The sequence below is a fragment of the Chrysemys picta genome, chromosome 1 (genome assembly GCF_011386835.1).
Source record: "Chrysemys picta bellii isolate R12L10 chromosome 1, ASM1138683v2, whole genome shotgun sequence".
Taxonomy (NCBI): Eukaryota; Metazoa; Chordata; order Testudines; family Emydidae; genus Chrysemys; species Chrysemys picta.
Window position 1 is genome coordinate 148,134,393 of NC_088791.1, and position 26,755 is coordinate 148,161,147.

The 26,755-nt window shown below is 45.0% G+C and overlaps 1 protein-coding gene across 12 annotated transcripts in view; it reads right to left on the reverse strand.

The window, feature by feature from the left end:
- Positions 1 to 815: 815 nt before the first annotated feature.
- STXBP5L (syntaxin binding protein 5L) overlaps positions 816 to 26,755 on the reverse strand; it is a 398,900-nt gene continuing 372,960 nt past the window's right edge. For 6 of the 12 annotated variants that reach the window (XM_005292698.5, XM_005292695.5, XM_005292697.5 and 3 more), the window contains 7 exons: positions 19,189 to 19,290; positions 11,244 to 11,483; positions 8,536 to 8,896; positions 5,744 to 5,909; positions 3,561 to 3,672; positions 2,934 to 3,154; positions 816 to 1,237 (listed from right to left, as the gene is read on the reverse strand). In XM_005292698.5, coding sequence (XP_005292755.2) covers positions 1,196 to 1,237; positions 2,934 to 3,154; positions 3,561 to 3,672; positions 5,744 to 5,909; positions 8,536 to 8,896; positions 11,244 to 11,483; positions 19,189 to 19,290 — 1,244 coding nt within the window. In that variant the 3' untranslated portion in view covers positions 816 to 1,195. The remainder of the gene's footprint in view (positions 1,238 to 2,933; positions 3,155 to 3,560; positions 3,673 to 5,743; positions 5,910 to 8,535; positions 8,897 to 11,243; positions 11,484 to 19,188; positions 19,291 to 26,755) is intronic. The other 6 variants (XM_065586857.1, XM_005292701.5, XM_065586863.1 and 3 more) reach the window with 2 other exon arrangements.

The following is a 26,755-nucleotide window of genomic DNA, read 5'->3' on the forward strand; positions in this document are numbered from 1 at the left end:
CCACTCACTCATCTCTGTGGCAGTGTTTTGCACAGGTTGTAAGTGGTAATACACCAGGCAAGACAGTGGAGAAACTGGTCTATATAAAATTACATCTGCTGGGCTTTGCAGCTCAAACCTGTTGCTGGTGTGATCGTCAGCCCGCCAGCTTTAAATTGGGTTACTGTGCAATTTGCTTAGCATCGCTTCAGTGCAACTCTTTCCTGCAAGCTGCTGAAGTCACTGACTTGAGGGGATTTACCAGCTTGATCCACTGGGCCCTCTACTTTCTTCAGTTTAATTCAATAAATTACTGACTCACCTTCTCTTCAGCTTCTAATATTGAAAAAACAAGGCAACCAAGTGATTCAGACACTCCTGGGGTGACAAATGTTATCACAGCCCCCTCAAAGGATGCTTTCAGAAAATTAGTAGTTATGGAAGGTGTTTCCTGCACTCTTTGGGTTGTAAAGACACCCTCTACTCTCACTTAGGTGACATCCCAACTGGCTCCTTCACAAACACTAAAGAAAGCATTTGGATTGGATTTGGATGTTAGTTTATTCTTTGGATAGGAATTAAATAGCACTGATGAGTTCAACCTAAGATTTTATAAGGAAAAGAACTAGCAGCAAATAAGACAATGCAGCTCATCTCCTTTTTTCTGTCCAGAGCAGCAGCGCCCACGCTTGAAATGTACTGGCTGTTTGTAGGGTTGTTTTTAAAAATAAAGATTTTTGCTGTTTTTAAATATTTTTTGCTCAGCATAGAAATCAATCCCTTTTCCTTCGGTCACAACATGCTTTCTTTTTAAGATGTCAATTGGTCATGCAAAATTGTATTCATTTTTTTTAATAAGTGCATTAACATTCTAGGTTTGTACAGGATATTTGTAACCAGAGACACTCTCCACAGTTCATTCCTAGAGCTTCTGAAAAAAGCTACATGCCAATGTGACTGTTCAGTTGCTTTTGGAAAAAGATTTACTACACCATAAGCCAGGTATTTTGACTAAAAGACCAGTACAAGTCTAGGCTCCGTTTTGTGGGATATAAAACTTCTCCTTGACTTCCCACTTGTGGTGAATCCAAACAAATAACAGGAAAACATTTCCTAGGAGAAAGTTTTGTTTCTGGCCAGTGATTGGTAGTGTTGGGAATAAGTTCCGCTTCCCTGAATAGTGTTCTCATCAAAGCCAAGCAGCTTCTTTAAAAGTCTAAAACTGGTACCATTTCTTGTCCTTATATTTCAGCATCAACTACAGAGATGGGAAATAAGCAAAATGAAAATTAGATACAAAAATCTGGTTTGCTAATGGTAAAGACTTGTGCTAAGTTAGTATGTGGCAGAACTCCACTGAACTAGTGCTACCACAAATGAAGTAGGTCCATTCATTGTCATGGACTTCATAATCAAGTAGAAAATTTGGAGCAAACAAATAGCATCAGGTTGTTCTTTGCCAAACATGTCATTTCCCTTTGCTGCTGTGAAATACTTTTTTTTTTTTTTTTGGGGGGGGGGGGGGAGGCTTTCTCTAACTTCATAATTAAGTATTAAACCTCCACAAAGAACATTATTTACCCATAGCTCTTGTTCACTGAAGAGACGCTCTCAGGGAATTCCTACTTTAGCATACTGCTTTTTGCATAAGGTGAAGTAGGAACTGCCATAGATTAGGGTACGCTAGGTGCCTCGCTTCCAGAATACCATCCGTCAGTACACATCTCTTTGAGAGTATTTTTTTGCCTCGCACTTATAACAGCCAATAACATTCTCCCTGGGGCATGAGGTAGGTGGTAATCCTGCTGTGCAGATATCTGGAAAACTGGAATTACAGGTAAATATTCCTTAATGTACTACTACTACTTTTCAGTTGATTCCCCCTCTTAGGACTATCCCATAGGGTGACATCATTTCAATTTCACAGAGCAAATGTCTCCATGCTAAGCAGCCTATTTAGAGCAAACCAGTTTAGCATAACACACTATGGTCATGCCCCCAGTTTCCTGTGCCCTGTAGTGCCCCACTTGTTCCCTTGCATCCAGATGCACACCTATGACCCACCCTAGTTTCCCCCTCCCTGTTCAGCACATCTTGTGCATCTAGTGGGTTTTTAAAAGAAGCAGGATTAATGGTAATATTTCTCCTGGTATTGTTCATAACAGAATATTTGACAGGAGGGATAGGCACATAAAATCTTCAAAGCAATTAATGAGTATTGCCCTTATCTCCCATTGTTCCCAAAGGGACTGAGGCCTGATTTCAGGAACAACACTGACACGTCAATGAATGGATGCAATGGTCATCATAACTGGGGGAACATAGTACTCTCCCTCCCACTGACACCAATGGGAGATGGCAGCAGTTTTGAAAGACAGATGTTTATGAAGAAAACATTGCAGGAAACTCAAGCATTGGTGGCACCTTGGGTCTCCCCTGTTCTCTCTCCATGGCGCACAGTTTTGTTTCCTGAGGACTGAACTTTTTTGGTCTAACTGAAGTCTTTGGACTTAATATAGGGACACCCAGATGAAATGTAATGGCCTGTGATACACAGGAGGGCAGACTAGATGATCTGATCATCCCTTTTGGCTTTAAATGCTATGAAAATCTGGAGTAAGTGTAACCAAAGTAGATGGCTCCCTGAGTTTGCAGAGAGCCTAAAACAGCAGCTCTGAGGTGGAAAACTACCCCATTTATTTCAGTGGGTGCAGATGTGAATGACGATACTTTACTGCTTATCAAGCATGTAGGAAAGGAGAGAAAGTGTCATATAATGACAATCTATACCAGGGTTCCCCAATGTGTGGGGAAGGGTGCTGTATAAATGAAGGTAACAACACTTGGGGGACTGTGATTTGTTTAATTTTCCTGAAGGAGGTTCAGCTTTCTTAACTTTGGGTAACCCTGGGTAGGGCAAACTCTCTCCACATGTACGTGCAAAGAACCCATACCTCATGTGCATGTTTGGAAAATGCCTCTGCACTAGCCATCATGCTTGCAGTCTTTTCATCCAATTCTCCCAGTCTCTGTCCTCTCTCATCAAGGGCGAGGCGCGCACGAGCCAAGTCTCCGATTACCCCTCCTGCAGCTCCTTTCATACCCTCGATTCCACCCGAGCCAGGGATGTGCTGAGCCAGACTCCGAGAGGCTTTTCCTGCTGAAGCCTCGCCAACTACACAGGGGAAGTGGAGTTAGCTCATTCCTCCATCGATACCTAGAGAGTTCATTGCTAGTTCCTCACTCCCTTGCTGTTATTTGCAGTGTACTGTGGCACACAGACTGCCTCAAGCTACCCAGGCAGGTTTGATACTAGTGCCATCTCGAACCTGTTCTTCAGTAACTGCAGTGAGGGGGCCTATTTTATTGTTCACTTGCTCTTACTGGGAAGAAAGAAAACATTTTGGGTAGATAGAAACAAGGCTCTGAAAGATCAAGCTCTTGCTCCTTCTAGTAGCTTGTGGGACAAATTCTCTGTTATCTTTAACATTTTTAACATCCCTTCTTTCCTAGATTACGTGTCCTGTCCTTGTATCGGTTTAACTGTTTGTCTTCCGTTAGTTTCAGTTATAATCACTTACACAGCTCTTCTCTGTCAAAGGTCTGCCCGCTTCCTCCAAACAGCCCCTTGAGAAAGCCTCTGTTCTGGGCTTCTGGTGTTTCCACTGGGGTAAACAAATCCCCAAGCATGTCCTGGCCAAAATCAGACAGAAGAACACATGAGGGAACTAGAGCGATGAAGATTGCCATTTACTTTAAATGTCTGGATTAGCTTAAAGAGTCATTGACATCAGACATTTAGCAAATAAAAGATGAATTCTGATCTATGCCACATGTTGTATTGCAAGACCAGGGCTAGAAGGGACAACATTTGACTGTCCGTTTGTCTGCAACATCAATTCTTTAAAAAAAATTCTCATACTATGAAAAACACAGCATTAAGCATTTGATATCTGGTTACTACGAGAGCTGGGTCAACAGTGCAGATAAAATGTCCAACCAAAGCCACTCATATTTAAAAAAAAATTTAATTTGTGTTCATTCCCCTGGTGGGTTCATATTTTATGATTTGTGGAGAGCAAATTATGCAACGAAGCCACAACATAAAAATGTTGATTAAAATCAAGAAATCACAATCAGCTGGTGATTATCCAGGCAACCAGACCACCAATACTTCACAAAAAGAAAACAATAAAGATGAGTTTAGTGCTTGCTGAGAGGAAGCAATTTTTACAAAAGGCCATTGGCTTCCCTCCGAGAGCTCATCGCTGGATGCTAGCTGTGCCTACCTCCCACTTAATTTTACTATTTACACAGCACCAATCGTGCACGAGACATTTACAGACACAGCTGAAGGCATGGTCTCTGCCCCCAGACAGCTTACACCTGTCTCCTTCCAACCAATGGTTCTTTAGAAACAAATCTAGCTATCAAAGTTATTTGCAGTCTGCTAGGGTAACTTCTTATGTAGCAGCCATTTGTGGGGAGATGGCTTCAGCACATTAATACTACTGCTCTGCCAGCTGGTAGGTCAGGGTGGGTGAAACCATGGCTCTCTGCCAATGCTCCTCCCACTTGCTTTTGGGGGGGAGGGGGATACTGGGTGTATAAAGCCCTTGCTCTTCCTCTCTGTGCAGAAGCTGTGATGTGAGCAGCTGGAGTGTGGCAGTGTTGGGAGCTAAGAGCCTTTTATTCCTTTACTTGGGCTAACAAATCTAGCCCATCCCCTAGTTTTAAACCCTTCTTCAGTGATGTATTTAGAGTCCCGCCAATAATTTGTAAACAGTCGCTTCAACTCCTCCTCTCCAGTGAGCCCAAGCCTGGCTGCAGCACTCATTCCTCATAACAATTCTTCAGTGTTGAAAATGCCAGCATTGTGATGACTTCTGCTGCTCAACACATTGCCATGGTCTAACGACAGCTGGCAGTACCATGTCTTTTGTTGGGCATCCTGGCCCATCTGCTGGCAATAATGTTACAATCCAACTTCTTACCATTTTTAATCATTTAAAACTTTAACTTTTAATTAAATTTAAATTTAATTAAACTTAGGAGAGTAAAAAGTGTCATTACTTTGAGAAACCTACAAGTAAAACATACTGTTCCAGAGAAACTGACCGTTTACAAATACATCATTTCTCTTTGGGAACAAATGTTTTAGAAGCATCTTGTTTCCCCCATCTTTAGCTGATAAAATTTTGGGTTAGTGTTTTGCATCCTTTCATAGACTTAACACAAGGAACGTGCATATTCAGGGATCAGAGCATTAGACAGTGACACTAAGCATTTATTTTTCCATTTTACTCTTTCCAAATGTAGGAGCTTTTCTCTTGAGAAAATTGGTTCTCTCTGGAAATGTTGATGCAAATTGACCTATGTTCCATGCATGACACTGCAGATGTTACAAAAAATCTGGGCAATCTTTGCGCTGTTATTTGGAGTTTCAGGTTCCAAATTAAAAATAAGAATGAATTGGATTGAATGAAAATGATCTGAAAAAGGAACAGGTTGCTCTAGATTTTAAACCAGAGGACATGGTGTTAACAGCCGAAAGCCTGAGAATGGTGTAAGCCACTGTGATCAAGGCAGTGGTAGGAGGGCTCTGTTGAGATGCCTCTGGCTGGCTCAGAAGTGCTGCAAACATGTACAGCCCTCCTCTGTAGGAAGCACAGATCTGACAATGGGAGCCCATTAGTGCTTCAAAGATTTCTCCACAATAAGAAAGCCAAGCAGCATGTGTGCTTTCTACGTTTACAAGCCCTACCTGTAGATTGTCACACATCTCCTGGCTGTATGTCAGTCGCTGGATCTCCGTGGGAGAGCTGAGATACAAAGCTTGCCCTTCATTGGTGAAACAAAATGTCCGTGCTATCCTCATGTCTGTTACTGGCAAATAGTTGACATCCAGCATTGGGCGAAGGCTGGGCAAGCTGAAGAGAAGCAGATGCCTGTGTTATGTTTGGATTTACAGAAAATGCTTTTATTCTATCACGTGATTCAAACCCACAGGTAATTTAGTATTTTCCATATATAGACTAGAATGCTGTGGTATTTAAAATGCACTCTTAAATGTGCTACTGTAAAAATGGCACCTTTCCACTTCACAGATCTGTTCCCTCTGTGTATTGGTCTCAAAGCAAATTTCAGTGACCAAAATAGGTTGTTAGGGCTAGCTCCACAAAAGGACTTAGGTGTCTTACATGCAGCTTGGTGTCTAAGTCCTCCATTGAGGTGCCACTCAGAGTCTCAAAACCTTGCTCAGCTGCCACCTAACCCTGGAGTAGCCTAAAGTCCCCATGGCAAAAAAAGTCCACAGAATGTGGTTTCCAAAGGTTAGAGTTTGGTTAAATCCAATCCAATGTTGGGTAGAACTCTCAAAGATGCTGCTGCTGAATGAGGACTGCTTTAATGCCACTTTTCAACATTCTACCTTAGCAATTTTGATTGAGGAGCTCATCAAAAAGAATTTGTAAGAATTAATTTTTTTAGGGATGTCGATTAATCAGTTAACTCATATGATAAAAAAAACATGATTAATTGCAGTTTTAATCGCACTGTTAAACAATAGAATACCAATTGACATTTATTAAATATTTTTGGATGTTTTTCTACATTTTCAAATATATTTATTTCCGATACAACACAGAATGCAAAGTGTACAGTGCTCACTTTATATTATTTTTTATGACAAATATTTGCACTGTAAAAACGACAAACAAAAGAAACAGTATTTTTCAATTCACCTCATACAAGTACTGTAATGCAATCTCTTTATCGTGAAAGTGCAATTAACAAATGTAGATTTTTTTTTTGCATAATTGCACTCAAAAACAAAACAGTGTAAAACTTTAGAGCCTACAAGTCCACTCAGTCCTACTTCTTGTTCAGCCAATCGCTAAGACAAACACGTTTTTTTACGTTTACAAGAGATAACGCTGCCCGCTTCTTAGTTACAATGTCACCTGAAAGTGAGAACAGGCGTTTACGTGGCACTTTTATAGCCAGCATTGCAAGGTATTTGTGTTCCAGATATGCTAAACATTCATATGCCTCTTCATGCTTCGATCACCATTCCAGAGGACATGCTGCTATGCTGATGATGATTGTTTAAAAAAAAAAAGTGTAAATTAAATTTGTAACTGAACTCCTTAGAGGAGAATTGTATTTCTCCTGCTCCATGGTTTTACCCGCATTCTGCCATATATTTTGTGTTATGGTAGTCTCGGATGACGACCAAGCATATGTTGTTTGCTTTAAGAACACTTTCACTGCAGATCTGACAAAACACAAAGAAGGTTCCAATATCAGATTTCTAAAGATAGCTACAGCACTCCTCCCAAGGTTTAAGAATCTGAAGTGCCTTCCAAAATCTGAGAGGGACAAGGTGTGGAGCATGCTTTCAGAAGTCTTAAAAGAGCAACACTCCAATGCAGAAACTACAGAACCCAAACCACCAAAAAAGAAAATCAACCTTCTGTTGGTGGCATCTGACTCAGATGATGAAAATGAACATGTGTCACTCCGCACTGCTTTAGATCATTATCAAGCAGAATCCATCATCAGCATGGACGCATGGCTTCTAGAATGGTGGTTGAAGCATGAAGGGACATATGAATCTTTAGCACATCTGGCATGTAAATATCTTGCAACACTGGCTACAACAATGCCATGCAAATGCCTGTTCTCACTTTCAGGTGACAGTGTAACTAAGAAGCAGGCAGCATTATCTCCTGTAAATGTAAACAAACTTGTTTGTTTTAGCAATTGGCTGAAGAAGTAGAAGGACTGAGTAGACTTGTAGGCCTTGAAGTTTTACACTGTTTTATTTTTGAATGCAGTTTTTTTGTACATAATTCTACATTGTAAGTTCACCTTTCATGATAGAGATTGCACTACAGCACTTGTATTAGGTGAATTGAAAATACTATTTCTTTGTTTTTTACAGTGCAATATTTGTAATAAAAAACAAATATAAAGTGAGCACTGTACACTTTGTATTCTGTGTTGTAATTGAAATCAATATATTTGAAAATGTGGAAAACATCCAAAAATATTTAAATAAATGGTATTCTATTATTGTTTAACAGCACGATTAATCGTGCAATTAATTTTGTTAATCACTTGACAGCCCTATTTTTTTTTTTTTATAATGTAGGGAACGGTATTTTGGTTTCCATAGTGATTGAACATACGTGGGTGAGACCAGGCTTGGAAGTCTTTAGCCCAGAAGCTGAAAGCTGACAGTTATAACTGACCAAAGAGAGATTGCATGGAAACTATTCTGCAACTTTAGCCATAGTGAGCGCTGCTGCTTCTGCCATGCTATTGCTGTCAGAGATAATCCTGGTACTAGATAGTGAGAAGAATTCCTAACTGAGAGAAATGATATACCAGAGCAAAATGGGTACAGCTTTCCTTTACATGTGTGCATAATAAAAACATGCTCAGCCACCCACTGCAGCAGCTTGCAGGTGGACAGTGTGCCTCCTGCTCCCCTTTACAGCCCTAATTCTGTTGCCTTTTACAATTTTGCCAAATGATTAGCTAGGTAAGTACCTCATTGTCATGATATGCCCGTTGGCACAAAAGCAAGCCAGGCAGATGCTGTTACACAGGGTCACCACATCTGCTCGCAATAGAAAGGACGTTTCTGTGATGTTGTGAACATAGAGGCATGTCTGGGAAGGCAGTGAGAACACTTTGGCTTGTTTTTCTGAGCAGATGACAGCAAACTGATGATCTCCCATATCCTGGGAGGACGAAGGAGAATACATGACAAGTTTCCTTTTTCTCGTTTTTTCACTATCATCTATGCTGTTTGGATCCCTCCATACTTCATAGGGTGAATGTATCAATGCTCCCATGCAGTCCAGGCATGAAAAAGTCAGCACTGCTCCCTTCAGTGTCAGAACTGTACCTGTAAAATATAATGCTCTAGCTTTGGCATATGCTTGTCAAAAAATCCAGTGGTCACTAGTGCATATGTGCATCATGGTCTATTTTGCATCCAGATTTTCCCTTTAGGGCAGAGGTGGGCAAACTACGGCCCACATCCGGCCCGCGGGACCATCCTGCCCGGTCCCTGAGCTCCCAGACGGGGAGGCTACCCCCCGACCCCTCCCCTGCTGTCCCCCCTCCCCCACAGCCTCAGCTCACTGCACCACCAGCGCTCTGGCCCACCATCCTGCTGGGCAGCGCAGCGGTGTGGCTGGCTCCGGCATGGTAAGGGGGCGGGGGGTCCCAGGCGGCAGACAGGGAGCAGGGCGTGGTTGCATGGGTCGGGGGCTCTGGTGGGGGCAGTCAGGGGACAGGGAGCAGGAGGCGGTTGGATGGGTCAGGGGCTCTGGTGGGAGCTGTCAGGGGACAAGGAGCAGGGGCTGTTGGATGGGTCGGGAATTCTGAGGGAGGCAGTCAGGGGGTGGGAGGGGGCAGGGCAGGCTGTTTGGGGAGGCACAGCCTTCCCTACCCGGCCCTCCATATAGTTTTGCAACCCCAATGTGGCCCTTGGGCAGAGCTGCAGTTATTGAAAATGTTTCAGGCAACCTAACAAAAAAATTCAATAGAAAACAGTAGAATTTAGAGATAAAAATGGCCAATTACGGCATGTATCCCACTCTCCTACCAATAGGATTGTTCTTTCCAGTGCAATTTCTAGTGTCTTTCCAGTCAGGTTTTAAGCATGCAACTGAGGTGGCTCCTATCCTTTCCTTGTCTAATACAGACTACAGTTCTTTACTCCTAAATTTCCTCCCATTATTCCTAGTTAGCGCCCTTTAAAACTGTTAAATATATCCTGTCCCTCCTTCGTGTTTACCCCCTCCAGTATCCCCTGTAACCTGTGCCTGTCACTTAGCCAAGACGTGCTTGGGATCTTTCAATCTTTCCCTGGAAATTATCCCCTTCACCCCCTAATCATTTTGTCATTCTTCTCTGAACTCCCTCTGATTTCTCTGGTAATGACACCCCCGACCTGATCACAATATTCCAGCTGGGGCTGGATCAGAGCTGTATGTAGGAGGACTATAACCTCTCTGCTCAGGGACAAAATGCTTTTGTCTAAGCAATTCAAAATTATACTAGCCTTGTTTCCAAGCCATAGCTACAAACTCATGACCAATCTGCGGCCTATGGCTAGCTCTAGGTCTCTCTGCTTTCTACATTTCCCCCTCTCAGTTAGTATATGTATTTGCAATTGTTTTTCCTCACATGCACTAACTTGTATTTTCCAAAACTGAACCTTGTTTTTTGTTCTCTGCCCTTGTTTCTACTCTCATGGTATGTCCTCATCAGTATCCATAACTGCACTCAATTGACCATCCTCTGTGTCAGTAATCTTGTAATTGTAATCAGCATCGTAACTTGGTGGGAAACAAGGGCCTAGTTCATTCTGCACCTACTTTTACACAAAGCTGAATTTTTGTCCTGAAAGCTAGACCTCTCCTATGAGTGAGACCTGTCTGAGGGGGTCAGTGCACAGGACTAGAACGCAGGAACTCCTGAGATCTAATCCTGGCTTTATCATTGGCGCTCTCTTAACACTGGCCAAGTCGCTTATTGTCTGTGCCTGTTGCCTCATCTGCAGAAGTGGGAGCAGCTCCCTATGTCACAGGGAAGGAATAATCAGTTAAGGTTTATGAAGACCTTTAAATATGAAAATAGCTATTTGGGCCGAGTACTATGAATACATCTAAAGATACCTTCTACTGGAATTTAGTGACATTTCTGTTGCCACATGATCCATCAAATTCTTGACACGTTCAAGGGAATCCCAAATACACTTTCCCAGGAGGAACTTATCTATTTTTCTAGTCTGAAAAAAAAGTCTCCTGTTTCCAGTCCTTACAAGGAATGTGTGCACCTCTATGTAAGATCTAATCTTTGTGATTAATAAAACAGACTGTCCTACGTCTCTAAATTACAGCTATCACTGCTACAATCACCTCTTTTATCAGAGGGGTAGCCGTGTTAGTCTGAATCTGTAAAAAGCAACAGAGGGTCCTGTGGCACCTTCAGACTTGCATCTGAAGAAGTGAGGTTTTTACCCACGGAAGCTTATGCTCCCAATACTTCTGTTAGTCTTAAAGATGCCACAGGACCCTCAATCACCTCTTTGTATCTCTGTGCACTCAGTGTAATGAACCACCGGGGGTTAATATTCACTACATGAGAGATTTTGGTCAGAGAAACCAGATAAAAGCAGATATTTATACCCTCTCCTGCTACCAAGACAGACAAAGAACAGGAAAGCAGACAAAAACTCTTACCACTTGGAGACACCATGACCGGTTCTGTCTGCCTTAATTCCTCAGTAGCAGGCAGATTAAGGGAGATGATTAAGACCATACCAAGGCCTGTTCCAACCCACAGACAGGGGGAGACCATAGAGTCATTCTTCCGTGAAAAGGTCTCCATAAAGTACAAAGCTGTAATTGCTTCCTTGGACTCCTTGTCGATGCTGGAGACACTGGAGCTTCGGGAACGGCTGAAGGTGTTTTCCCGGTTTTCTGTATGAATAAGGTAAATACAATCAAGCAGACATGAGCTGGCAGGGCTACAGCACCGACCCAAACGTATTTGAAAACCAAATGCAAACGCTCTGTTGTACATGGACATCACGGACTCGTTACAGACTCGATGAACGTTTTGATACTTGCATAGTCTTAACTTCCTGCCGATGCATAAACAACAGTGAGAATGCTGTCAGACCTCTCCAGACAAATCAGGCTGTTAGAAATAGCTGCTTATTACAGAGATCTGCATAGGCTAACCAGAATTTGCTCCAGTCATGGCACAAGGGATGTCTCCTAGACTCATACGTTACATTATTTAAAACTAAATTATCTACCTTATTACAGGACATGAAGTGAAGGCTCAGTGCCAGCATCACATCCTGTTGCGCATGCCCTTTGCCTTGCACCAAACACTGCTACGGCTATGTTCAGAGTAACCCTCCTTAGTCTGTGATGTTCTTGGCAGCTGGCTGGCTGAGAGGAGACACTGACCCTTGAACTGGCCCCTCTTCCAGGCAATGTGCAGGGGGAAGGAATATCATTTAAACATTCTCGCCCCCAAATCACCTCCCACTTCCCATACAGTGGAGTGAGACAGTTGCTCTGCCCCTCAACCAACTCCACACCATGGGATTGGACCATACACATTTTTTGTGTATGGTTTCGCGGGGAACTGTGACCGCCAGTTAGAAATAGACACACACACTCTCCCCTCACCAAACTCACTGGTAGTCTCCCAATCCTTCCTGGAGAGAAACAGCATCGAGCTTGGTTGGGTGTTGAAGGTACTGATTTGGGTTATGCTCACTCAGGCTTGTCTATCATCAGACTAAGCAGAATAAGCTGCTCAACATAGCCTTGCTATGGGTTCACAGGGTGGGAGCAGAGGGGAGGGAGTTGGGGCTGAGAAGGGACTGGACAGTAAAGGATCCGGGAGTGGCATTAGGACACAGGGGAGCATGGGGTGGCTGCAGCAGGAGGAAGGGGGGTTCATTTTTGGCCCTTTTTCATTTCCTGGCACACAAGGTAGGCAGCTTAGTCTCCCTGACCGTGTAGTCTGCATTGAGTATCACTGCTGCTGATCCCTTTCATCTCTAATGCCTTCACTGTGCTTCCTGGACTAGAAGAAATCAGGGACCCAGGCTAGTCTTTGCAAGACAGGCTTGGGTCAGCTCTGCAATCCATCTACACCGAGTCAGGCAGATCCAGAGACAGGCTACAACACAATGCTGAAAGTTACAGGTGCTTTTCTGCAACACAAAAGGCTAGAGGCTGAGAGACTTTGGAACAAACGTTTGGAGCTCATGGGCCGGAGACTTCTCTAAGCGCCTCAGAGTACGTTCAGATACTCACTTGAGTCTAGTTGCTGAGATAACGGGGCAGCTATGGATGCCTTCATCAGGTCTATCTATGCGTGGAATGGGGGCCATCCCTGTGGCATATACAGTCCAATGCCCCCTTCCCAAGCCCTTGTTGAGAAGCAAGTTTAATCCTTCTTCATCCCCAGAAGAGGATGACGTCTCCTCAAAGGAGAAAGCTCAGAAACCAGCAGAAATGATTAGGTAGGGTTACCATACGTCCGGATTTTCCCGGACATGTCCGGCTTTTGGGGGCTCAAATCCCCGTCCGGGGGGAAATCCCCCAAAGCCGGGCATGTCCGGGAAAATCGGGAGGCTCGGCCGGGGCCTCTTTGTCCGGGGTCGGGGGCATGGTGCCGGGCCGGGAGCGCGGTGCCGGTCCGGGCCCGCGGGGCCGGCAGCCGGGGCCGGGGTCGGTGCGCAGGGCCCGCGGGGCCGGCAGCCGGGGCCGGGGTCGGTGCGCCGGGCCCGCGGGGCCGGCAGCCGGGGCCGCGGCCGGTGCGCCGGGCCGGGGTCGGGGCCGGCAGCCGGGCCGGGGTCGGGGCGCCGGGAGCCGGGGTCGGGGCGCCGGGCCCGCGGGGCCGGGAGCCGGGGTCGGGGTCGGTGCGCCGGGCCCGCGGGGCCGGGAGCCGGGGTCGGGGTCGGTGCGCCGGGCCAGCGGGGCCGGGAGCCGGGGTCGGGGTCGGTGCGCCGGGCCAGCGGGGCCGGGGCCGGGGTCGGTGCGCAGGGCCCGCGGGGCCGGCAGCCGGGGCCGGGGTCGGTGCGCCGGGCCCGCGGGGCCGGCAGCCGGGGCCGGGGCCGGTGCGCCGGGCCGGGGTCGGGGCCGGCAGCCGGGCCGGGGTCGGGGCGCCGGGCCCGCGGGGCCGGCAGCCGGGCCGGGGTCGGGGGGCCGGGAGCCGGGGTCGGTGCGCCGGGCCCGCGGGGCCGGGAGCCGGGGTCGGGGTCGGTGCGCCGGGCCCGCGGGGCCGGGAGCCGGGGTCGGGGTCGGTGCGCCGGGCCAGCGGGGCCGGGGCTGGGAGCCGGGGGGTCCGCCGGGCCGGGCCCGCGGGGCGGGGAGCCGGGGGGTGCGCCGGGCCCGCGGGGGGTGGTCGGTCGGGGCCGGCACCCCAGGGCCCGAGCCAACCCAGGCTGGAGCCGCCGGGGGGCCAGCCTGGGCCGCGCCTCCTCCCCCCGCCCCCCTTACCTGCTTCAGGCTTCCCGCGAATTAAATGTTCGCGGGAAGCAGGGGAGGGGGCGGAGTTGGGGCGGGGGCGTGGGCGGGGCTGGGGGCGGGGCCAGGGCCCCGGGGAGTGTCCTCCATTTGGAGGCACAAAATATGGTAACCCTAGATTAGGGAGTAGAATGCTTCCTGGTGTTGGTGAAGACTTGAACCTGGATAAGAACCTTCCCCATCATTCAGTCTCCCACAACTAAAGCCTGAGCTAAGCTTCACACCACATTTACAGTTCCTGCTCTCCTGAGGAAGTGGTAGTTTAGGGATCCCAGTCCCACAGGCAACATCTGCTGTGACATTAAACTCCCTGCCCCCGTGACGCTGCAGAAGTGGCAGAAATTAGCCAGTTGCCAGCACCCACCTGGGAATTACTGGGCAGATGCACATCAAAGTATTGCTATGCAGATCAACGTTTGGAGCTGAGCGGGTCAGTTTATATTTAAGTCGGAGCTGCAGTTTGCAAAGCTTCTACACTGAGTGAGGCTGTTGCCTTGCCAAACGTGAGCTCCGCAGCACTGCAGGATTTTAGGCCCCCTCACACTGAAGAGAAATTTATGCCTGTTTCAGTTTCCAAGTTCCACATGTTCCCCAGCCAGGGAGTTCACATTCACCTCTCAGTGCAGGTGTTAGTGCTGCTGCCTGGCCCTGGTTCAACACTACTGCAGAGACCTGCATAAAAGCAGGGGGCGGCTTATCTGTGAGGATATATGGACCGAATACCTTATGAATGAATGTGCTCCATAGCCTCACAGACCTTGCAGCACTCTAGCCATGGAGCTTTGGAGGCAGTTCATCAGCACTGCAGTTGCTGACCAAAGAGGGTTAGTGAAGAGGCTTTGCAGGTGTCCCAGACCCCACAACACAAGGCGGCCCATGACCCCAAGCCCCGTTTTCCCGACATGGTGCACAGGCTGTATGTATTTTTCCCTTTAGTAGTTGGTATTAATGACAAGAGCATGTAAAAAGCAAACATATTGGTGTTCAAGCTGTGAAAGGTGCTGAAGGGACAAATATGTCTGCTCAGTCTGTGTAGGCGACATGCAGAGTGTTTAAAATATGTGATGTGCCATTTGCATGTGTCACAGGACTTTTTCCTTCCTTTAAATAAGAATAAATGTTCTTTGCTGTTGTGCGGTACAATTAACTAATGCCTTTTAGCAGAACTGACATTAACAGGTATAATTTTTGGGATCCCTTTGGGAACATGTCGTGCTGTTTTCCATTAAATACAATATTCAGATTGAATTTCAAAAGCTCAGCATGACACCTCTCTCAAACTTTGGAGTCATGAAAGATTTCTGAACCGAAACATGTAACTTAGGAAAGATCCGAGGCCCTCTGTGACCTTCCCAGCCTGCTTTAAAACAAAGTCAAAACCCCACCCCTTCCTGGAATTTAGCTTTATTAACTATCTGATAATGTTCAGTTTAGGCCTCTCCTCAAATGTGCTGCTCCCTCAGGGGTCTCACACACTGTAGATCCGTTCTTTCTCTCTCTCTCTTCAGAGAGCCACTCTCTTTTATATGAGTGAGGTATAAAAGCACCATGATCAATGACTGCTAACAGGGAGGTGTGTTTCATGCATTAGCAGGAGTGTTGTAAGCAAGACATGAGCAGTAATTCTTCCAATCTACTCAACACTGATAGGGCCTGAAATGGAATTGTGTGCCCAGTTCTGGGCACCACACTTTGGGAAAGATGTGGACAAATTGGAAAAAGTCCAGAGAAAAGCAACAAAAAATGATTAAAGGTCTAGAAAACATGACCTACGAGGTAAGATTGAAAAAATTGGGTTTATTGAGTCTGGCGAAGAGAAGACTGAGGGGGGACATGATAACAATCTAAAAGGTTGTTATAAAGAGGAGGGTGATAAAGTGATCTCCTTAACCACAAATGCCAGGTCAAGAAACAGTGAGCTTAAACTGTAGCAATCAAGATTTAGGTTGGACATTAGGAAAAACTTCCTGTCAGGGGGGGTGAGCACTGGAACATGTCACCTAGAGAGGATGAGGAATCTCCGTCACTGGAGGTTTTTAAGAGCAGGTTAGACAAACACCTGTCAGGGATGGTCTAGATAATACTTAGTCCTACCATGAGTGCAGGGGACTGGACTAGATGACCTGTCAAGGTCCCTTCCAGTCCTACACTTCTATGATTTCTATGCAAACACTGCCAGCCTGTTAGAGCCGATGCTTAGGCATGCACCCTGGTTTTCTCTCTCCTGGACAACCTAACTCCCAAAGCCCCTGCAGTGACCAGAGGACTTGCTCTCTGCAACATCTCATTCTGCATGGTCATGAATCCCTGGGTACACCCTGGAAACCAGGATAGACTGAAAGTTTACCCAGGCTCCCTGCATTTCAATGAGGCAGGATAACACAAGCAAGCTGCCCCCTCTCATAGGGGAATTATAGCCTTTGGGTAGGCCCTGGAGTCCTTGTAGTCATAGGGGACCTGTATGGAATCTAATTCCTTAAGGCACTCGAGTCATATCAAGCCCTCTTACATCAAAGTCTGGGTGTACCATGAGTCAACCTGGCAGGCCACCATTCCTAGAACCCTGCATGGATACAAAATTTGTATCCGCATCCAAGCCACGGTCCACAAACATGATCTACAGCTATAAAGTGGATATCCACAGATTTGCAGGGTTCTAACAATTCGCCCTTCCATTTCTATGGGTCCATTTATTACCCACTGGGAGAGCCAGACCCCTGGCCTCTACTAGACCTCATCTCTCTATCGTCAGTACATCCATGAGGAACAATGTTTTTGTATATACCACTGTTCCTTACATAATACTTAGGGCTGGAGGCTTCCTCCTAGATTCCTGGTGATTGTTCTTTTTGGCTGTGGGCTCAGTGAGTCCATATGTCTTCCCAAAATTACAGTGCAATATGTAACACAATTGTCTTATGTTTTCCTTTTCCTAATAAGCAAAACACATAAGTCCCCCCATCAGTCCCCTCTGTGTCTGGCCAACCTTCTCTTTTCATTGCCCACCATTGAGTCCCTAAGTCTTTCAATTTTCTTCCTAAGAGCAGCTCTATGAACTGTGCTATGGAACTGAGCTGAAACGGGGGCATCATGGCCTTTCTCACATGTAGGCACTTAATATATATATATATATATATATATTTACCCCTTGTACCTCTACTGTGAAAAAGGAGCCTCAGGGTCACCATCTGGTTTCATGATAGACAGAGAAGGGCTGATGCTCACCGGCAGTCCAGAGGTGGCCATGGGTTAATCAGTCTGTGGAACATCAGCTCCCAAAGTTGTTGCTGCCGTTCTTGTTGGACTCCTTCACAAATTGCCACATGGCCTGCAACAGCTGTTGTTTGGGGGCAGTCTGGGCCTGTTGCCACTTCTGCCCTCATGTTCTTCAGTTCAAGTTTGCTTCTCTCCCCGCCCCCATGCCTCTTGTGTAGAATATGTCAAAAATATCTCACCCTGAGTGAGCAGCCTGCCCTAAAACAAAGTCCACATGCTGAGTAGCGTCACACTCACCACCCTCCTTGGGTTTGACAAAAAAACAACAAAACCTTCAGCTCCAACCATCTCCACAGGCGTGGCTGCCCCAGGGCTCCTCCCTCCAGACTGCTCTGCCCACACCTTCACTTCTCTATGTAGCGAGCACTCCCATCTCCCATACACAAGGGACAGTTAACAAGCTACCTGCACCACCAAGTTAGAAGAACTCACTTAACATTTTCCAGCAGCATCAGAATCTGCCACCAAATGGGAATGTTTCAGTCAAACAGTGCCAGCCTGTTCTACAATCCTCCACACAGTTAATGTTATCTCCCACCTCCCCACTTCTTTCTATGGATGTAGTTGCTATTAATGTAAAATACAGCTCAGCAACAAAGATGACAGGCCATACTATGTTTATTCTATATTATATTGCTCTGTTCTCAAATATCTTCATTGTATGGACCACTTCTTAATAGAGATTGTTCCGTGGATTCCTCTCCTCCCACTGATTATCATGAGGGCCACTGCCCCTCCCATCTGTGAACACAGAACAGCTCCTTGGCAACTAAAGTAACAGATTACCTGGGATAGTACCCTTAAGAAATTAATGTATTCACAGTTCTCTTTAATGAGTTTAATTTTGTTTTTCTGTCTCTATTTTACTCTTAATTTCACGTCTCCTCCAATCTGTTCTGTTTCTCTTTTCAGGGCAAATGTTCCTCTGCTACTCCGTCCCCTTATCCTGTTCTCTTCCTGCACACAGTACCCTGTCGTGTGTCCTCTCTCCCCCAAACATGCTTTTCTGCCACTAAATTTCCTTGTGTCCTGGACTCACGGCCTGACAATCAGGCCCCCTCCAGCCATTTCTCCAATAGACATAAACCCCCGCTGCCTCATTTTCTTCTCCCCTGAGCAGTCTCCTCTTGCTGGTGCCTGGCAGCTCCAGACCTTGGTGGTGGCTCCTGTTTCCTCTTCTCCTAGTAGATAGAGCTATGCTTGCTCTTCCTCCTTGCTTCCAGCTGATTTTATAGGTCGCCAGGCTCTTCCTCAATACCTGTAGAAGCAGTTGGAAGCCTGGGAGAGGCAGCCACCACCATATGAAAAGACAAATCTCCACAGACCACTTAGCAAGTGCTTCATGAACCACAGGTTGGTATGGTATGCTGTATGGTACCTGTTTATCCACTAGATAACAAGCAACTGTTGACAGGGGCTGTCTCATTTGAAGCTTACCTCCTGCATGGCAGCATTATAGTGTGTACATTGATTGTGCCATCTAAATGACTAATCATAAATTCTGAGCTTCAGCGAAGAAAGTAATAAGCCAGTCGGGCTACCTCTGCCCACCTAAAAACAACTCTCCTGTCTCCTCAATATTCTGCCCTATATATGGATTGGGTTATTCAGACATGGCTTGACCTACATGAATCAATTGCTGTTTTATAACATTATAACATTAGTTCTACTGTTCTAATTTTTAGCAATAGTTAGTTTGTGGCGAAACATTTCTGACAAATAAAATCAGCGTCTTATATCTGACTTCACCTGAACGTGGAAGCTCTAACCGTTGCCCATCTCACTGCAACAGAAAAATACAGGATACTTCAACTAACATGTTAAGAAAAATGAAGGTGGTGTTATCAAGCCTTACCTTTGTCCATCCATGTGTAAGCGGCATAGTGACGCTCGTCGTGTGAGAATGTACTGACTCCATGTAATTGCTGAAGCATTGCCCGTCTGGAAATGTAACCTACTGCCACAAAAATGCATGCATTGCAAAAGGACAAGAACAATTGAGCCAACCATCATCATGACATTTATATGAAAGCAGCCCCGAGCAGTTACAGTCCTAGTGCAGTTTTCTTGCCTGACACAGTGGTCCCACTGCAGTGAGCTGGTGACTTTAAAAGAAAGTTTGATTTATATTTTTTGGAATATTAAAAAGGCAATTCAAATGAAACATTTCCCATGCTTTAATTTATAGAAATAAAACCCAAACTTGCAACCTTTATGGAGCAGTCTTAAAATGAATAATGGTTTCTATTCTCTTTGGCTTCGTGAAAATAACACCACAGTTTCCTCACTTCCCCATGCAGTCTTAAAAAACACAAGAATGATAATGAAAATGTGTATGCTGCTGACTTACGCACCTAAAGGGAAATATTCTCCTTTCTGTTCTCATTAACTTCTGCAAGGGCTTTGAAAGAGGAATATACCCCTATAAATCATCTCTTCCATGGAGGTGTCATGATTATGTCAAAATAATGGAATAAACACTAATGAGGAAGCATAAAATCCTTCATTTTTATAGTCAGGAATTGTGAAAGCAAAAGTATTACTTGATATGAAGAATGAGAGAAAAATACCAGTGATTAAGATGAACCTTTGCACTGTAACGTATACATTCACCATCAGAGAGCCTTCCAATCAACACACTTTGTGTTCATTTATAGATGTTTGTAGTGTGCAGTTTTAAATTAGTGACTCGAGTGTATACCATAGATCTGCTTATAAAGTCTGTCAAAGAATAAAGCCAATGTTCGGTATAAAAAATCAGGATATTTTGGAAGCAAAGTTACAGAGTTGAAAATAATTTTTAGGCTCCTCATGTAGGCACTTCTGTAAATTCCAAGCACCAAACATCTGATTTCATGGAAGCCAATGCAAATATTCAAATGTTTTTCCTGAGTATTACTAGTTCGTTTGTAGTAACACAAAACTCTGATAGTCAATATAAACAAACAGTCCTAAAATTAATCTTTAAACATTACTTCACATATGTTATCATCACACAGACAGAGACTGAATCAAATAATTGATGGCAATGCTTCAGCAACACAGAGGAGCAAAAGGATAGGAACTGACACCACAGGGTATTGAAACACTTAAGAATGCTGCACATAAATCTGGATAAAGAAACATCTCTAAACACATTTTACTGGTGCCACGCTAAAGCTACATTGCATGTTAAAGCAATTCACTAGAAAGCAGCAAGAGTTGTTTTAAGCACAAACAAGTACCACTGGAAAATTAACTGGGAATTTATAGTGAGTGCCCTCCTATGAATAGACTCAGACAATTTCCTTACTTCAGACTTTCAGTTGTATTGGTAAGTATGTGAACACATTATAGGGTGACCAGATCACCCAAGTCAAATATCGGGACGCGGGGTGGGGTGGGGTGGGGGGTGGGTGGCCAAAAAAAGCAAAACAAAAAACAAAAAACAAAAAACCCTTCCTCCGCAAGCGCTGGAGGGAGGCCCGGGAGACTCAGGGGAAGCGCGGGGCCGGGGTGAGTAAGAGTCCGGCCTGGTCCCGAGCAGGCAGGACTCAGTTGGGTGGTAGGGAGAGGAAGCAGCCATGGCGCTTGGCGGCTGCGGCTCTGGCGTCCCCGAACCCTCCGAGCCGGGGCCTGCTGCGGGAACCCAGCAGCGCGCACGCTGCGCCCAGCCCCTGGCCAGTCGCGTCTGGGCTGCTGCCCAGCTGGGACTATCCCGCGGCGGCCCCGGAGCGGGGGCAGCAGGCCCCAGCCCCCCCGTCCCGCTCGGGTCCCGCAGGGGAACGAACGGGGCTGGGCTGCCAATGCCTCCGCCCCGGGGCCACCGCGGGATTGCACCAGCTGGGCAGCAGCCCAGGCGCGACTGGCCAGGGGCTGGGCGCAGCGTGCGCGCTGCTGGGTCCCCGCAGCAGGCCCCGGCTCGGGGGGTTCGGGGACGCCAGAGCCGCAGCAGCAGCGGCTGCTCCCGAGTCCCGCTGCCCGGGGATGAGAACAGCCGCCGCCTGGCACCGCGGGCCGCCCCCCTCCTCTCCCTACCACCCAACTGAGTCCTGCCTGCTCGGGACCAGGCCGGACTCTTACTCACCCCGGCCCCGCGCTCCCTCTGAGTCTCCCGGGCCTCCCTCCAGCGCTTGCGGAGAGAGGAGGAATGGTGAGCCTGGGGAAGAGGCGGGGATTCGGGGAGGGAGCCAATCGGGGGAGGAGGGGGTGGAGTTGGGGCGGGGGGGGGGGGGGCGCGAGCACTTCCGGGCTCCAGGCTCCGGCGCATTTCCTTGTTTGTCCAGTGTCCCGACCGACGTGCGGGACAAACAAGGAAATATCGGGACAGTCCCAATAAAATTGGGACATCTGGTCACCCTAACACATTACTGGTGGAGTATCTCCTAAATCAGAGCAATTTTATTCACTAATGGCCAAATCTTGTGAGGTGGTCACCAGGCCCTCACAGACTAACTGTTCAGTAGTTAGTACAGAGATTCTGCACCTTATTTGCCACCAGGTTACACAAGTTGAATGCTTGTGTAACTCTACTGAAATCATTAGAGTTTATGGAAATAAAAATGGTGTGATCTGATGGAGAATCAGGCCCTCTCAGAAGATACAGACTGAAGGCAGAACATTTGTATCTTTAGCATGATATCACCTGTGTGTGGGTAGGGTCAGGCCTGGGTTTTGGTTCAGTCTATTTTAAAAATAACCAGGAACTGGGAAAGCAAAAATCCCACTTGATATGAAGACAGACAGGGCTAAACATTTTCTCTGCATGAGCTACGTTCTCCATTAGAAATCCTCACGTATTTAATTTGCAAAGATGCCCACGTTCTACTGTATGAATCACTTGCCTCTACTTACACAATTGAAGTGTTTTCACATTCAAATTACTATGAATTTGAGCTGAATTTGGATTTCAAAAACTCCCAGTGTGTGGGCTGTTGAGATCTGGGCCCATCTTTAATTCAAAGATATCAAACTCTTTAGAGCTTATATAAGAGACTGAAACTGCTTATCAGAGTCCTAAAATATCCTTGTTCTGAAGCACTTTCTATTTATGCATGATGCAATTTATATGTCAGGAATGATTTGTGGTAAGTTCTCCATGTAAAACTGCTTCAGGGCAAAGAGAATATAAAGGGTGCTTCAGAAAACAAAGTTCCCTGTTCCTTTATAGGGGAATCAAAATATCTCATTTTGTTTCTTGAAGCATGCAACCTAGAGCATTTTAAAATTCAATTTTGGCTCTGCTGGGTTCCCTACCTGCATATTTGTTTGTAACTAACTATTTTAGGTATGTAACTTTGAAATGTTTTGCATTTTAAAAACATTTGGAATGGCTATACTTGCATAACATTATCATCAAAAATGCAAACACTTCTAAATAGATTCTCCCCAGCTGTGTGCTTATTGCTAGAGCACTGTGCAGATACCAAATTTGTATCCACATCCAATCCGCGATCCGCATACATGGTCTGCGGATATCCACATCCGTGGATGCAGATAGCTGCAGATATAAAGCAGATATCTGCAGATTTGCAGGGTTCTACATATTGCTCCACAAGCCAGGCTAACCAGAGCTGTAGAGACACTGAGGATCCTCGAACTGTATGTTTCACAAATTACTTCAGATATTGGAAAACAATTTCTGCCTTGTATAATTAATTGCTAGCAAGTGAAACAATTGCAAAATAAATGGCATCCACAGAACTCCCGCTCAGCTGCTGCCTAGCTCTGTAGGTGCCCGAACTCACTCAACACCTATATTTTTGCCTCTGAGCACATGCACTGCTGCCTCCCTCTAGGTCAGGGGTCGGCAACCTTTCAGCAGTGCTGTGCCGAGTCTTCATTTATTCACTCTCATTTAAAGTTTCGCGTGCCAGTCATACATTTTAAGGTTTTTAGAAGGTCTCTTTGTTTAAGTCTATAATATATAACTAAACTATTGTTCTGTGTAAAGTAAATAAGGTTTTTAAAATGTTTAAGAAGCTTCATTTAAAATTAAATTAAAATGCAGAGCCCCCCGGACCGGTGGCCAGGACCTGGGCAGTGTGAGTGCCACTGAAAATCAGCTCGCGTGCCGCCTTCGGCACACGTGCCATAGGTTGCCTACCCCTGCTCTAGGTGTTCAGATGCCCACCTCTCACCTAATCTCCAGAGCAGTCCACAGACCGGTGGAAGACACGCAGAGGAATGCTGTTCTCATCCATGGGGCCCAATCTGGTAGGTGTTCTCAGAGGCTGCCTACTGAATCACGTGCCATTCATAATCTGCCAGAAGGACTGGTACTACAATATTTGTACATTAACAGAGAGCCTAATATCTCAGTTGATGCAAACTCCTACAAATTGGAGACTCCTGTTTCAAGAAGATTGCCCCATGTCACGTGCTTCCAAAGTGCTAATTAAAACACAACAGAATTAAGCTCAAATTGAAAAGGAAACACCAGCATTTTTTGCGGTTGTGAGTGGTTTCACAAATACGTTTATGGGCAGAAATTGGTCAAGATGGAGACCGCCCTAAACTTTTGGAAGCCATATAACAGACACCATGACCCAAAGCAACTGCAGAAAATTATCATGGAATTTCAAAATATTTGTTAAATGTAAAATACAGGGCATGTAAGGAGCTTCTTATAATGGTCATGCTATCAGGAGTGCCTATAAATAACGAAAGGAGGAGATGCAGATAGGGTGACCAGACAGCAAATGTGAAAAATCAGAACAGAGGTGGGAGGGGATAATAGGAGCCTATATAAGAAAAAGACCCAAAAATCGGGACTGTCTGTATAAAATCGGGACATCTGGTCACCCTAGATGCAGAAGGAGTTTGGAGCATATCTGATTCAAATACTAGCTATTTCCAAAAGAAAATCTGATAAACTCAGACAAGAAACACAAAGTAACTCAAACTTACAAAAACTTGAGTAATTCTAGATTGATGGCCAAAATAAGTTTTTATCCTTAAAAACTTTTTATTGGGCCTATAGAAATGAAAATTCATTGTCCCTGCTTGTGGTTTCCAGATGAGTTAACTACACAATTCATAAATGGTTCATTTTGGCAACTCTCACTGATGTGTCAGTTCAAGTATACTATGTCAAAGCCTTAAAATGTAGAATTAAAAGGATAATCACAAATAGCACATAAACAGAGGCAGATTAAAGCAATCTCTATTTAGCACTGTTAGGGAAGTAAACACACCTCACAATGCCTTATTACAATAATCTGTTGAGAGAGTTAGAGGTAGAAGGAAAAAAATCTTTGTATTAACATCTAACAAGCCTTTTCAGCCAAAGAGAAGTAATCCTGAAGTAGTAAAAAAACACCACACAGCAGAAAACTAGAGCAGAAGAAATACTACAACAAGAATGCCAGTTATTCCACTGCAAGTGGGAGAAAATGTAAGATTTCAAATACAAAGTGGCTGGCACCTGCCAAAGTAACAGGTATACCATCTGCCCCCACGGTCTTGTCATAAACACACGAAGGTTAGGAGGAACAGAAGACAGCTACACAAAACCAAGGAGGCATGTCATTTTCTGAAGATACCCAGAATGCTACTGACAGTACATTGATGCTGATAGAGTTAACAGCCCTGCAGTCAGACAATGGCAGCTCCACCCCATTAGCTAACAGCCCTCTCTAGACAGAACCTTTCAGAGAACAAGAAGTGGCTGTGTGATCAGAAAGTCATGAAGGTTTAAAGACAGTAGTTATTGACAAATCTCCAAAGGCATTTCTTAGAGTTGCTTCTAGTCTATTACAGAGGAGACACAGAGAGCTCTCCCATGGCAACCTTACTTTTGTTCTTTAATGTCAGTGTTTTCCTTAATCTAAAGTAAAAAAAATTTGAGACTGAAAGTGCATGTTGTCTCTCATGTACAGAAACAGCACACACACTTGACCCAGTTCATCCCCACAGAGACCAATATTCAGGTTCAGATCTCCCCTGTTCCAAATGGACTGGGATGGCTCTGCAGTACTGTCCCTCAGACTCTGTGAAGGATTCTCTGTACCCTCTGGGATCTGTGCAGGGGAAGGACTCAAGGTAGGCCAGGTGGGAATGCACATCATCTCCACAGAAGATATATGAAAAGGTGAATACAACCCCAACCTATATTGACTTTTTTTTGTGAGCACTCTCGAGTTCCCACGAGTTGCTGCAATCAAAGCGTGGTGATAGCTGGAACTCAGCGGTGGAGCAGGGCTAGAGACTCTCTGGGCGGGTGGCTCTGGCCTGCCGGAAGATCTACCAAGTTTGCGGCAAACCACATTTTGCTTTATGCAACAATGAAACAATATGAAAACATTTCTTTACAAAGTGTCCCATCTTGCCGCTTTTCATAAGGGGAAGGGAGAATCTGTGTCCTTGGATTTTTATATAGCTGTTGGTATTTAAAGGCAAACTGCTAGGTCAAATTTGGACACAAATTTAGATTTTATCAAAATAAGCTTTTATAAAAATTAGATCAATAGCAACATTTTCTGATGCTTGTGTAACTTCAAAAACAATGTTTAAAAAACAACAAATGTTCTCTTTTAGTGTTTTCATCCCAGACAATGCCTGAAACTCACTAGTCTAGTTTCAATGTCCAATCAGAGAAATGAAAAAGGTGTCTACACCCATAAATGATGAAACAACATCAACAGTATAAGTTGTGAAATGTGCATTAGGTTTTAAAAATTCTGTAATTTTCAATAATCCTAGGTGTCATTTATAACATGAGAAAGGAAGTTTGGTTTTATTTAAAATACATGATTTTTAAATTCAAAGAGTCTCAGTAACTGTTAAAAGGATTGAATTAGAAAATTAAGTGCAGCAATGGAATTTGGCTTTGCTATACCAATAGTTTCTGATACAGTGCAAATAAGTAATAGTTTAATTAACACAAGCAGGAAACAGGGTTATCAAAAGTGTGTGAGAGCATGATTATTCAGAATTAATAATAGACTATTAACAGCCTGCAAGATTCTCCTCATACTTGTCTTGTTAGAACCAGGTATCAAAGGTTCAACTAGCAAGTTTATTGTTGCAGCTATGAAAATATCACATTTCTGAAAACTGATAAGTCAAAAGGTACATTGGAAAAACTTGTCAAATTTTAACTGAGAAATTTTAATGTCATGAAGGGTGTATCAGAAATACTGTATCAGATGTCCAGTAACAAATATTGATAAGGATTATCATCATGACAAAACTATCAGATCTATTCATTATTATTTTGGAAAAACAGGCTCTGAAGCTGAAATACTAACTATAAGCAATATTTGAAAAGGCATCCGCTTTTGACTCTATTCTGAGCCAAAAGAGGCTTTAAAAAAACTCTACTTATGTCTGAAAAGAGTTTTATTTTAAAGCTTTCAAACCAGCTCTTTTTAGTTAGACAAGAAGGCAAGGGAGAGAGATTTTAATGCAATAATTATAAAGATCAAGTCATAGTCACCATT